Source organism: Polistes dominula, unplaced genomic scaffold (genome assembly GCF_049000335.1).
Source record: "Polistes dominula isolate Pdom_NZ unplaced genomic scaffold, Pdom_raw_medaka contig_373, whole genome shotgun sequence".
NCBI classification, from domain to species: domain Eukaryota; kingdom Metazoa; phylum Arthropoda; class Insecta; order Hymenoptera; family Vespidae; genus Polistes; species Polistes dominula.
The window spans coordinates 6317673-6332195 of record NW_028300899.1 but is presented as its reverse complement, the minus strand read 5'-3'; the positions used below and the strand labels follow the sequence as shown (position 1 = coordinate 6332195).

At 28.9% G+C, this 14523-nt stretch overlaps 3 protein-coding genes across 5 annotated transcripts; 1 reads left to right on the top strand and 2 right to left on the bottom strand.

The window, feature by feature from the left end:
* Positions 1 to 1877: 1877 nt before the first annotated feature.
* On the bottom strand, positions 1878 to 6028 carry Vap33 (VAMP-associated protein 33kDa). Its single transcript, XM_015323428.2, has 6 exons — positions 5780 to 6028; positions 4107 to 4262; positions 3900 to 4012; positions 3594 to 3773; positions 3402 to 3503; positions 1878 to 3295 (listed from the first exon to the last, which is right to left on the bottom strand). The coding sequence occupies exons 1-6, from the start codon at positions 5835 to 5837 to the stop codon at positions 3146 to 3148; spliced, it is 759 nt and encodes a 252-aa protein (XP_015178914.1). The 5' UTR covers positions 5838 to 6028; the 3' UTR covers positions 1878 to 3145.
* An 81-nt stretch (positions 6029 to 6109) lies between these two features.
* LOC107067689 (methylosome protein WDR77) lies at positions 6110 to 8486 on the top strand. 3 transcript variants are annotated; one of them, XM_015323427.2, is made up of 6 exons: positions 6110 to 6128; positions 6925 to 7039; positions 7143 to 7479; positions 7554 to 7726; positions 7816 to 8008; positions 8212 to 8486. In XM_015323427.2, the coding sequence occupies exons 2-6, from the start codon at positions 6928 to 6930 to the stop codon at positions 8390 to 8392; spliced, it is 996 nt and encodes a 331-aa protein (XP_015178913.1). In that variant the 5' UTR covers positions 6110 to 6128; positions 6925 to 6927; the 3' UTR covers positions 8393 to 8486. The 3 variants fall into 3 exon arrangements, with proteins under 3 accessions (XP_015178913.1, XP_015178912.1, XP_015178910.1); XM_015323426.2 differs by having other exon boundaries at positions 6127 to 6254; XM_015323424.2 differs by lacking the exon at positions 6110 to 6128 and adding an exon at positions 6768 to 6787.
* A 340-nt stretch (positions 8487 to 8826) lies between these two features.
* Tudor-SN (staphylococcal nuclease domain-containing protein 1) lies at positions 8827 to 14294 on the bottom strand. Its single transcript, XM_015323422.2, has 9 exons — positions 14009 to 14294; positions 13367 to 13488; positions 13162 to 13304; positions 12603 to 13097; positions 12039 to 12516; positions 11333 to 11963; positions 10803 to 11252; positions 10526 to 10732; positions 8827 to 10440 (listed from the first exon to the last, which is right to left on the bottom strand). Exons 1-9 carry the CDS (start codon positions 14072 to 14074, stop codon positions 10336 to 10338), a joined length of 2697 nt encoding a protein of 898 aa, XP_015178908.1. The 5' UTR covers positions 14075 to 14294; the 3' UTR covers positions 8827 to 10335.
* Positions 14295 to 14523: the final 229 nt, after the last annotated feature.

Below are 14523 nucleotides of genomic sequence, written 5' to 3'. Positions count from 1 at the left end.
TAAAGATCAAGTGATCATCGTCCGTAAACTCGAATTAATTTCTCCACTGCAGTGTGTAGATTTCTGCACTCTTACACGATGATGACCACCCCAATAGCACCCTTCTCCTTCCTTTCACCTCTCCTGTGCCACGTACAAAGTCGTTACGTGTTTATATCTGTGCGGGTATATGTATGTGTGTGTGTGTATGAGGGTGGTCTGATTACGGTCTGACCTACTCTACTTCTGGCTACTAGGGCCATACGATTCTTCTTCTTCTCTCTCTCTCTCTCACTCTTTTACATACACACAACGCGCGCGCGCACACGTATATACACGTACTACATAACTTATTCAATCTTTATTTCTTTATTTTCATTCTAATTTTCAAGAACTTATCGCTTATCTGACCTTTCTTCGCGTTAGACTTATAAATTAATTAAAATATTTGATATAATGGTGTTGTCCTGATAAAGTTTATTCAAATTAATGTCTAGATTCAAATTGGATAAATAAAATGACACGATATACACAAACAGTCCGTCAGATTAGTTAGTTTTTTTGTTTTGTTAATAACTCGTTCTATTCACAATTCTTTTGACGTTAAGAATATTATTATTATTATTATTATAAATTTTAAAGAAAAGCAATCCTCAAACGAAAGGAAATGGGATGCACAATTTCGTTTTGATTTCATTCTTCTTTTTGATTTTGTTTTGTTTTTTGTTTATCTCAAATAAAACATAATTATATAAATTTATTAAAACATTCACATTCCTTTTTTTGAATCTATCTCTCTTTTTCTCTGTTTAATTTTATTTAACAATAATAAGTAAATTATTTAATGCATATTTTTAACTCGTTACAGAGATCTTTCAATATATATATACATGTGTATATATATATCTCTAAATGTGTATATGTATGTATATAATATATATCTTAATAGTTTTATATTATCATTATTATTATTATTATTATTACTATTTACTTATCATTTATTATTATAGAATTGTATAATAACACGTGTGCACTTTAAGCACAAGTACCATATTATTATTTACAAAAAAAAAAAATAAACAACATGGCACGGATTGTTTTTGCCAATTTTCTCGTTTCCCATTATTTTTTTGTTAAGTAACACTAGAAAGCTGATATATATAATAGTGTATGTGTAAGTATATGTGTGTCAAATTTCATTCGATTCTTCTTAAAAATACAATTAAATATTAACAATACAAAAAAATAATTCGAAGATCTCATAAATTATCAAATAATCATCGTACTTTAAATGTTCTCTTCGTGTATTCGATTTAAACATATATATACTTGTAATAAATAATATTATAAATAATAAAAATAGAACACGTTTTTGTTTTTCCATTGTGAAGTATCACGATTATACGTAGAGAGTATGTATTATACATAACTGTAATTGCATAATAACAAACATTAATAAAACACAAAGAAATATTAGAAAAAGAAATAAATGAACAATAAGATATAGAATAATTATAAGCAAATTTAAATACAAACATGTTCGCCATTGTATTATCTTTTATCATTTTTATATCACCTACATAATTATATAAATGTTTTTTTTTTTTTAATATCTTGTGTGTATATATATATATAAAGTATTAATTGTAAGTGCTAATTAAGATTTTCATTTATAGCATGCCAACTTAAAAAAAGTGTATTTCTTACAATTGTTTTTTCTCTCTCACTTTCTATACATACATATATATATTTTGTAGCTCTTCTTCTTCTTTTCTTCTTAGTTTGTATTTGTTGAAAAAAAAAGAAAACTCTCGAGTAATTTTCCATGTCAATGTTAAACCATGCACCCAGTTTAGACTTTTGTAATGACAGAGAGGTACAAAGTACAAATATTAATATCGTGTGACATCCGAGATATCTTTATTTTGAATTTTTATAAGACAAACATAAAGAAATAAAAAGTACACTGAAGCGTCATAAATTCAATGCATAAACTTCTTAAATTATATGCCACTGCTCTTTGATGCAGTCATCACTACCGTTTATGGACAATGACGAACCCACTACTATTCAGTCAGCCCCCCTTCCCTCTCTGCTTATTCTTCAAAATGACATTTTCGATTGAATCGAAACTAATTGATAAAATGTTTAATGAATAAAATGACTAATATTTGATGACGTTTGAAACGTCGCCACCGCGAAATACACTTAATTTTTTTGTAAGGCGTTTTTTTTTTATACCTATCACAGTGTTAACGTGCCCGCGCGTCACTCTCTCTCTCTCTCTCTCTCTCCCTTCGTTTAGTAGAACACACAATGTTTTATTTTCATTTATTAACTATTGATTTTTCAAACTTTGGATTATAATAATCGAATCAAAATATATATTGGAAAAATATTTGAAAAAACTGGTGAGATATTTAAAAGATAGGACTCCTCTCAATGATAATAATGATGATGATGATGATGATGGATGATGATTTAAAAAAATGTGGAAAAATTTTTTTCTTTTTTTCTTTCAAAACTATCATATAAAATACTTCATTTAAACAAATCTAAATTTCTTTAAATTAGTACTTTTGTATTAATTTGATTTTGACCTAGCGGGGGGTGGCAAATATATATATATATATATGCATCGATGACACAAAGACACAAAGAAGACGCAGGCAAGTGTGTTGTTGTTTGAAAAGCAAAAAAATCCTTTTGTAAGAAGTGTATGCGTGGGGAAAGTTTATTAAAAAAACAAATGTATAAACTAGTAAACATTTATATCCAAGACATGCTACTTGATATTTAGTTTTCACGTTAATCAGTAACATTTCTTAGATGTTTAACAATTAACTAATATGTGGTATCAATCCCAAGCCATTGGACTCTTGACTGGAACATAACAAACATTTCTTAAAAAAGGATTTGAAGTTTTCAAAATTGAACGAAGTTAACAAAATTTCGGATGATTTACCGGGCTAAGCACATTCCCAAAGCAAATAGTCCTATTAATGGAGACCACGATTGTGTTCCTGTTAATATAATTTATTATTATCAACCAAATAATGGTACGAGACTGAAATTGGTCTTTACAGTCTGAAGATGGCAGGGGGGCAGACTAAGAATGTAGGGAAAGAAGGGATGTGCCGAGGTATATTTGAAGAATAAGAGCTGCTCAGATTAGTTTTCCCAACAAATAGCCAAATATGATCATTGCAATGGTAATGAGATAATTGATTGATGTCATAGAATACTGATTACTGCTTTGAGCTGGCAAACCTCTAGCATCCTCCAATGCTGAATTCCGGTATTTCATTAAATCTCTCTGTGAGAATAATAAAAAAACAAAATAACAATTAAATCTCTGTTAATTACAAGAAAAAAAAAAGATTAAAACGAGAATTATCATCAAATAATTTTTAATCATTTACCCTGAGTTGAAGGTTCTCCTGCCTGAGAGCACTTTCTTCTACTCTAAGCTGAGTAACTTCTTGTGCTGCTTTTAACAATTTCTCTTCTGTTTCTTCCAATACCTAAACATATGAACAATACATTAATATTATAAATCATTAATATTTTTTCTCTTTGAAAAGATTGATTTTATTCATTTGATATAAACTTACCTTTGGAGATGATTTCACTGAATCACCAGTACCTTTATTTTTCTCATTATTCGTAGTAGTATCAGACCTAGTTGTCGTAGTGGTTGTAGTCGTTTTAGTTGCAGCAGTAGTTGTAACTGGATTCTCAAATACGCATTTTAATTTAGAGTCCATTAATTGATCCGGTTTTGTCTCTTTCCACTTAAAAAAAAAAATTATTAACACAAATAATAATAATAATAATAATAATAATAATAATAATAATAATAATAATAATAATGTACATAAATTATAATTAAAAGTATTCGTTGTTATGATGATACATACCACATCGTTATTTAAATAATCATCTGGATCATTATCCGGAGCTATTAAACTTTGAACCATAAATTTGTGTTTATTTTTATCCGCTGGATCAAAATCGCAAGGTTGTAAGCATACTACAAAACATCAAATATTTTTTATTTTATATACATTTGAATCTTGAAAGAAATTATTATTAATCAACAATATTAAATAGATTTATAAATGAACCTGCTATTTCTGCAATTTCCATTGGCTTCAAGGCTCCTGAATTAGGGCGTACGCAATATTTCTTTGGTACGGTCGTTTTTATTTTAAAATATACTTTGTTAGAGGTAGGATTTATTAATTTTATGTAAGATGTGACTGGAGCTCCGGTGAATGGGCCTAGAAAAAAAATAATAATAATAATAATTATTATTATTATTATTGTCATTTCTAATAATACACACACATATTATACAAAATAATATGCAATTTTAATAAACGTAAATAATAGAACAGATCAAAAAAATAAACAACAACAAGAACAACAATGTGACACAATAATACACCATTTAACGTTTATCATTATGAAATAAGAAACGTAATTCAACTGAAATAACATAGATCAGAGATCATTGATATGAAGATTAAACATGACATGGCAATATGCTAATAAAACAATGATAAAAAGAAATGATCGAATAGAAATAAAATGTTTTTATTAAACAATGATTGTATTTAAACCATTTAAAAATTGTAACATAAATATTATTGGTTATAAAAATAAAAAAAACAAAATCTTGAACATTTTTAATTTAAATACGTAAATTATTAAATAAAAGCATCGGTCACGAAATAAATATGATCACCTGACACTTTGCATATAATTCAAACGCGTGAATATGCTATTTCTTTTTTTTTTTTTTATTATAAATTAGTTTTAAATAGCAATAATTTGCATAAAGAATAGAAAAGAAAAAAGCCAAGCAAGGCCGAAGGATAGAAAGAAAGAAAATTACATATATATATACATAAGAGAATGACAAAGTAATATATATATATATATATATACGTGGTGAATAAGAAGAAGATGGAAGTAGAGAAGAAACGTGTGTGTGTGTGTGTGTAAGAGAGAGAGAGAGAGAGAGAGAGAGAGAGAGAGAGAGAGAGAAAGTGTGTGTAAGCGTAGAAAAGAGGAATGGGGGGGGAATGGAAGAAGTGAGGGGGAAGAGGGGAAGGAGAAACAAGGAAAAAGAGGGGTAATGTGGAATAGAAAAGAGAGGAGAGGGGAAATAAAAGAGTTAAGAGAAGAAGCGTACAATAAAATGATCATCCTGTACACTTGGCTTTGACAGCGAATGACGTACAACGAATAGGGTTAAGTACGACTTGGCACTTTTACTTGGATTTTCACGAATAGAAATTGTTCAATTTTTTGGCTAGGGTTTGTTAAAATGTTGAAAGTTAATAAAAACACGCGATAGGACTATTCGTAATATTATTTGTCTATCTATCTCTTTCTATATTTCCCTTACGTCATCTTGACAATGCAGTGCAACACACACCGTGTGCACTAGGGTGTTTCGTTCGAAACCGAAATCGGTTAGTTTTTTGTTACGAGCTAGTGATATATGTAGGATCAAAGTCGAATGTATAATACGTACAACCGAATACATATTATATGTATATATATGATATATTAAAGATAAACTCAGAAACGAATGAAATTAGGAAAGAAGAAATGGATGGATGGACGGATAGATATGGGTGGATGGATGATTGGGTGGATAGATTAGATGGATGGTAAGGATAAATAGACAACTAGATAGATATTAAAATATATAAGAAATAAATAAATAAATATATAAAGGCGTTGTCGATCGAAATATTAAATTACGAAGATCGTTGATCCTTCGTACCCCTGAATCGTAGTTCGCTTTCCGGCTCGATAAGTAAAACTTGCGCAGGCTTCGCCATCCTATATTTTTTATCAATCCAATGAACCTTGCGTCGCGTCACCTCGGCGTTAAAGGGCTTTCGTTTCTTCTATTATATTAACTTAATGACTTTTAATGGATCTAGACTTTTTTCCGTGTGCTCGCTCTGATATATTCCTAAAACGGGCACCACGCGTATCTCTCGTACTCGCTTTCCGGGATTCCGTTCGACTAATTCCAATTTTCTCTCTCCTTGCGAGCGAATACGCATGCGTCACGACGGAAATTATCAGCGTACTTGGACGCGTTACGTCACGACGATCTTACCACGGTAATCATATTCTCTACTTTTACACGCCACATGTAAATTTGGGATGACACGAAAATATGACCCCAGGAGTGGGGTTGAGACACCAGATCAAAGCAAAACAAGAATCTCGTGACAATTCGATTAAAGGTCGTATTACCTTAGATCGTGACTATTAATTTTCGAAGAATTTTTCTAATCATATTCCAACGGATGAATTTTTTCAAACCGGGGAAACGTTCATAGCATTTTGCAATTGTTTCAAATTCTAGTTTTTTTTTTATTATCTTGCAATTGTTTGGATATTTTATTTTTTACAATTAATTAACGGACAATACATATTTTTATATATATAAACATATATATGTATATATAACACACACACTATTTCTATCTTTCTTTATTCTATATTAATATCAATATTACATTTTAACATTTCTTATTTAAATTGTTTAATTTATTTTGATTTTCGCGCTTTTATTATTATACATTTATATTAATTATTGATATTATTTTTATTTATAAAGAAAACATTTGATTTATTTTAATATGAAAATTGGTGTTGCAAATTTGCCCGAAGGAATTTTAAAGGTATCGCTATTTGTCCGTGGTTCGACCAATGATATTATTGCATTAATATTTGCTATTTACTAATTGGTTGATCTCGCAGAAAAACTACAATGGTAATGGATTCAATTGTAAACTGTTTACGGAATGAATTTTCTACTGTTTTGATTTTGAATGAGAGGATAGGTTTTGCTAAAATTTTATAACTTTTTTATAATAATAATTAAATATAGTTAGGTATAAATAATTTCAGAACATGGATATATCAATCGCTCCGAATTTAAATGCCGAAGTTTACAGAAATTTGTCACAAGCCGATCGTCCAACTGTTACTGACAAACATCTACAACTTATATTAGTATATGATGGTAATATTCGACATTACATGTTTATATAAATTTAAACATAATTAATATACAATATATACATATCAAATGTAAGTTGACATTTGCACGTTTTATTGATTTACAGATAATAATGCTATTCTTGGTGGTAGTAATATGACAGATCGGTTTTGGTCTGGTACTGTGTGGTATTACAATGACATTTCAGATTTTACAAAATCCAAAGCTTTATTATCAACAAAAACTATAACTGGTATAACAACGGGAGCATATTTAGAAAAAGACAAATTTATAATTGGTGAAGATAGTGGTTTGTTACAAATAATTGGTTTAGTTGAAACATCTGAGAAAGATACATTTGAATTACAATCTTTTGGATATGCTTGTCAACACGATGATACTATTACAAGTATTTCAGTATTTTCTGATAAAGAACGTTTAGTTAGTGGCGGAATGGATTGTTGGTATGCTTCTTATCATTACAAATCATCAGCCATTTAAAGAAAATAATAGAAATATTAATATTCATTTGTCGCAGTGTGAAGGTCTGGGATATATCTAATCTAATGTCTACAGATTCATTCCATTCTAGTCACATAGATATTGTAACTGGAGTTGATGTACAACATGGAAATAATTCTGTATTTATATCTACATCATTAGATAATTGTGCATTAATGTGGGATCTTCGAAAATCAAAACCTGCCACCTGTTAGTTTACTTATATTTCAAGATATTATATTATTTATTTGATATTTCAATATTTTCATGAATATTAATTTGTGTTTATATTCTATAAGGTATTTTAGAAAAATATGGCTATGGTTTGACTTCAGTATCCTGCAGTCCTATTTCTGATAATATCGTAGCAATAGGTGCAATTGATGGAAGTGTTACGTTAATTGATATTAGAAATACGGATGACGTATTATTCGAGTCATTTGTATTTTCCAGATCAATACATAAGCTTTTATTTAATCCAAATCCAGAAAGGTAATACAATGAAATTTTGGGTCATAATCTTTACATTAATATAACCTATATTGAAATAATATCTAAACACTTATTAGCACATATAGATCATTGATAATTATTATACTTGTCTAATTTCAATCAATATTGAACATTAAATCAATTAAGATGTTTCATTGAATAATTTCAAGAATTTACATATATTTATTTATCTTTTTTTCTAGGTCAAGTCAATTAGCTTGTTGCTGCGATGATGTAGTATTTAAAGTTATTGATACAAATAAGGATTGTAATGTTATTTATGAAAATATTACACATACAGATTTTGTCCGTGGACTCGCTTGGTACAAAGATGAACTGTTATCCTGTTCTTGGGATGATCAAGTTTTAAAACATACAATTTAATAATTGTATAATTGAACATTAAACTTGTTACTTTTATATTAAAATGAACTCTGATCAATTGATCATCAGTTTAATAAAAAAAAAGAAATGTTAATGTTTCTCTACATTTTTAATGCAGTTTTCATTTCATTGTTTTGTTTTCATTTACAAATTTGCTTAGAATAGTCTTTTCTTTGTTTTTTTTTTTTTTTTTTTTAGGACCAGAGAGCGAGCAATATTCTAATTAATATCTTAGATATTATTTCCTATTGTTCTAAGTCATTTATAATTACCACAATTTTTTTAAATAATGCTCAAATGTATAGCAATATATATATTGGAATGTGTGGTCTTGTATAAACTATGAATATTTCTATTAATTTCTTTTCTTTCATATTGGCCATAATTCAATTAAATTAAATGACATTTTTAACATAAATAAAAAAATCATTACATCGAGATTGAAATATTTATTCATCATGAATTAGACAAAACAATGTCATTTATAAATAAATGGAAACACCTATGTCTTCTCATCCGTTGTTGAATAAAATTATTTAAGTGCCTATATGTTAGAAAATAGATAAATGCATTTCTTTGCAGAAGAATATGACATAAAATCATAGAATGAGAAGCATATGTATTATAATGAATTATATATAACATGATTTCATTGTAACATTCCCATTTCAGTACTTGAGAAAAATTAATCGAGTCTTTTTAATCCTCATACGTCTTCTTCTTTCCTTACAAAACTATTCGCCATTCTTCCATACGCGTTGAGCTTTTTAATAGATTACAAACAAACAAAAATTATTAAATTAAATGTGTATAGAAAATTTAGTATAAATTTTTTCATGTTTTTTATAAATTCATTTGTAATTTTTTTTATAATTATATTATTTATTTGAAATATTTGTTAAGATGTGATAAATAACGTTTGCACGTTTTTAATCTATTATGATTATGATCATTGTTCAAGATTAATTTAAATTATTTTTATTCTATTAGAAAAAAAAAACAAATGTTAAAATAAAATGAGCATGCTAAAAAAGATTGAGATCATATTGAATAATATCTGGTCTATTATTATTCTTAAAAAGAAATGCAACACCGTGCTTTTTATAATGATATGGGATCAGTGATATGAAACCTAAGAAAAGAAAAAAATAATAATCACGTGACAATGTTAAAGAAGAACACTTGTAATTTTGATAATCCTATTTTTGTTTGTAAAATAGGTCCATATTCTAAATAAGTTCTCAATTTTCTACAGTCTTCTTAACATAACACGTATTTCTCAGAGATACAACACTTGAAACGTTCAAATGTAATCTATTAGATAAACAGATATGTTTTCATAATATTTCATTGGGATTCTACTTTTGCAGTCAAGTTTTCAATGTAATATACATCTAAAGATAAATATTATTAATTTTATATGAAGGTATGTTATAACAAATATTAATTGCACACAGTTTGGATAGATTGGCGAAACCAGGAAATAATATTTTATCAAAATTCATTCATGATCATCAAATTGGATAAAAAAAAAACATTTACATTGTGGCACCAAAGAGTAATAATAATGAATGTATGCGTCGATGAGAATACATATTTTATTATGTCAGTTTTATTATGTCAGTAAATAGAGGCAGTCTGATCTATTTATTTTCTGCATCTGTACTTTGTCCTTTGTAATATGCTAATAATTATGGACATTAATTAAATCGTTATGTACATTTTGGGTTTTATATACTGAAATATAATTGCATTATCACCGAATGCAATATGTAACTCTCATATCGACATTCATTCTTTTCCATCAATCTAGTCAATATACATATATATATATATATATGTATATATATTTATTATTATTATGCTTTTCAAAAATGTCTTTTTTTGTCTTTATATCACTTTTGTTTGATCGGAAATATTTATCAGTATTTTCAGTAATTCGATTACGCTCCAAATTCTTTATCCTCATCTGCTCTAATATCTCCATATTCCCAGATATTGCGACGATTATGCTTAGCTTCTTCTTCTGCTTTTGCATATTCTTCAATCTATCAAAAAGTTGAAAATATAGAAAATAAATTAATTCATTTTTAGTTTGTCATATTGTTTTAAAATTAGTTAAAGTCAACTAACCAATTTTCCAAGTCTCTTATCTTTATGTTTGTGAACCAATAATAGTCCATCTGCAATGAGCCCTTTGGCAATATCATCGTTTGTAGATACATCTGCGAGAGTTACAGCATGTAAATTGTTGTTTACTTTGTATTCAACATTCATCAGTAATATTTTATCCATTACATCCTCTTTAAATGCTTGTACAGCTGCCTTCTTATCATCATTCTACAAATTTATTTATAATAATATTGTTATTATATTTATTATTATTTCAAAGAGAAATTAAATTACTTACATCATTTGGCAAAGCAACACACGCAAGTGTGTACTCGTGTGCATAAGATTTGTCAGTTGCAAAACGAGCAGGTAAATCAGCGACTCGTGTTACATTAATTGTCTCTCTGTTACCATAGTCAATGTAAAATACACTAACATTTGGTCCTGAAACTTTTTCTGTTTTAACACGATACCATTGATCGTCACCAGTAAATTTGGCTACTGCCAAGTCACCCCTCGTTGGTTTATAAGCACCAGGAAGTGGAGGACTAGCAGCTAATTCCTGTCGTAATTGTGAAAGTAAGTTTTCCAACGAACTGCCTTGTTCAACATGTTGAGCATAGAAATGAAGATCTTCCGTTACTTCGGTAATAACAATTTCTTGATAATCTATTTTTCTTTCTGCAACTTCTTTCTCATCTTCATTCTTTTCATTTTCAACTTGTACTTCAACACGATTCTTCCAAATCTACAAAAATCAATGATTTATTATGAATATTTGAAATAATATTAAATATTAAAAGAATAAATGTGTGAAGTAATACGAACATTAAGCTTTTTCGATTTTGCCCTTTCTTCAGCAGCTTTAAGAGTTTTGGTAAATTCACCTAAATCAGGGAAAGTCACTACTTCGGCTAAACCTTCTTCCACCAAAGCAACAGACATATTAATATCATTAACGGTTAAACATCCTATGAAACCGCTTCCTTTAGTCTCTGTACTTTCAATTTTAATTTCTACATCCCTTTGGAAACAATGTTCCTTAGTGAAAGCTAAAGCTTTGTCACCATATTCATCAGCTTTAATAATACCTCCTCCAGGTAAAGATCTCTGACATCGTGGTGTTCTAATACCAGCTAATACAAATGTTATTAGTTGATCTTCTTTTGGTAAAAATAATTTCAAACGTGAACCACTCGTGACAAATTCAACAACAGCTTTAATTCCTTGAGCTCTTTTCAACGATGTTAAAAATGCTTTAGCTTTAGAAGGATCATTGGAAAGATCTACTAATCTATGAACTGGAATATCTTTCTTTGCGTGCAAACCATGTTGGGACTTTTCTGCTTTACTTTCAGCAACTTGAAGCAAATTGTAATGAGATGAACGTTGATCATCGCTTTGTTTATGTTTTACAACTCTAGCAAGACCTCTTGAAACTAATGCTTCTGCAACATTTCTATAAAAAAACAAAACAGAAGAATAAATAACAAAATATGAGATATAAATAAATATTTTTGTTTGTTTAACTTACGTTTTTCCACACATTACTGTACAACATAATTTTTCAGGAAAACTTTCTCTTGCTGGTTGAGTATAATCGACTACAACTTTAACATTTTTTCTGATAAATTTTTCTCTTAGAAATTCACGTGCCTCTAACATCCATGGTATGTCATATAAAGGACGATTCGATCTGGTTGCATTATTGGTATTATCTTCACCAGGTTTCTTTTCTCTAGATGGTGGTCGAATGCTACTTAAAAAGACTTTTTTGTTTTCACCATTTTGTGTCCTGATAATAAACGCATCAGCATTTACAATTTCAACGATAGTACCAGTAAATTCAATTTGAGGACCAGATGGTTTATAATCTTTCCATAAACGTAATCGTGCTTCTTTAGCAGCTTTTTCAGCAAGGTAAAGTTTTTCTGCACCAGATTTACTGTTGTTTATAGACCAATCTTGACATTTAGCAAAACCTTCGCTCAATAAGATTTCCGCAATATTTCCTATTAAATAAATGAAATTGTTATTATATGATGACTTTGAGTATTTTACAATATAATCACATATTATTATAATATATAATATTAACCTTTAGGATGAATAACACTTCCAACAAAATTGTTATTATTAACAGATTCGAGTATAATCTCGACATCTCTGTGTAGAAGTCGTGATTCTACAAAATACCTTGCTTCTTCTGCATAAGGATCACCAGAATTAGCATCCCGTCGTCCACTTGGCCAACCAGGACACCGAATACCAGATATCATTAATACAATGTTGTAAAATTCAGGTAACAAAAATGCTTTTAAAGTTGATCCATTGAAAACAAATTCAATAACAGCTTTAACAGGTTTCTTGCCATATTTTTCTACCAATTTTCTAGGATCATCAATGGTCCATTTAACGTCACGTATGTGTGCAGAAGCTGGTGAATCTGACCATTTGCCTTTGTTAGCTGCTTTTGCAGTATTCTCTAATTCAATCAACCGTGTTTGTTCGGCTGTTGGATTGCGAGTATCTTTTTTAACGTTAACTAAGCCTTCAGAAACTAAAGACTCTATAACATTTTCTCCATTTTTATCTGTAAAAAAACAAATAGTTTAAAATATTGAATTAATTTGAATGTGTGTATGTAAACGTAATACCTTTTCCTAGCCAAACAGTGCCGTATGTTTTGTTAGTATTAACAGCTTTTTCAGTGGTAAATGTAACATCTTGACCGATAAGTTTCTTACGTAGAAATTCTCTTGCTTCCCAGGCATAAGGTTCATCTTTACTTTCTTCAACGCTGTAAATTAAATTATAAGTTAACATGTTTTGTAATACGTAAAGCTTAGTAATTATCCATACCTATCATTTGTTTTCCAGCGTTCTAATTTTGGTGCAGTTATGTTACATAAGGTTATAGTAACTTCTGGTGGGGGTCCTCCAAGAGGTTGTCCACGAATTACAAGAGTATCTCCTGAAATGATCTATAGAAAAAATAGTATAGAATTTTTCTTTTTTTATGTCAAATAAAAATCACTGATATATCATTTTATATACAAAGGATAATAATTAAGTCAATGTATTATATATTTTATGTAAAAGTAACATACTTTTCATACAACATTAAGCATAAGAAGTTCTAATTGTTAGGATTATTAATTGGAAGATTTCAAAATTTAGAAATATTGCCATATCATGTTGTATATGACGCAATAGTTAAATGTTGACATATGGATTAGAACAATGAAGTAGAAACTTAAGAAGTAGAAAGAAATGAATGAACGATGATAAAATATTACCATATGTTGTGCACGTTTTTTCCTTTTTTTTTTTTTTTTAACCAAGAGAGAGTATACTTAAAGAAAATAAAGAAGTAAGAAATGATAGAGGTATTGTTCGATATTAGAATAAATTATTCAATCAAAATTTCAATTTATAAAATAAATTTTGTCCATAAAATATAAAATAATATTTAGCCATGAGGTTTTGATGAAAAACGCTTACCTGCTTAACCACGCCGTTTCTCGCTTTAACTTGGCCCTGAGCTGGTGTGCTCATCGTGCCGTGCATATGCAAAATCCTGATTCTCAATAAATGAAGAAAAAATTTCTAATCGAACTTTCGCCTGTTTTGACGTTATTGCAAATTAGAATTACACTGATATCGTAATAAATACGATTTCTAGCGTCAGATAGTTAAGATAAATTTAACAATAATTTGACATGTTGTATAGAAGCAGAAAAACTCACGCTGCTTTCCACGTATCGTGGGTTACTCGACAGTGGCGCATCCTATACAGAAAACATCGCACGAACTCATTTGATTTGGTGGTGATGTGGCAACACGCGACATTTCGATAAGCAACCCTGGCGCACTCTAGTAGAAAACTTATTATTATTTTTCTCATTTAAAATTAATACAAACGTTTTTTTTCTATCTATTTAAACTAGGAATTTTTTTTCTATTTTTTTTTCTACAATAAATTATATATTTATTTGACCTTATTTCTAATTGGAGAA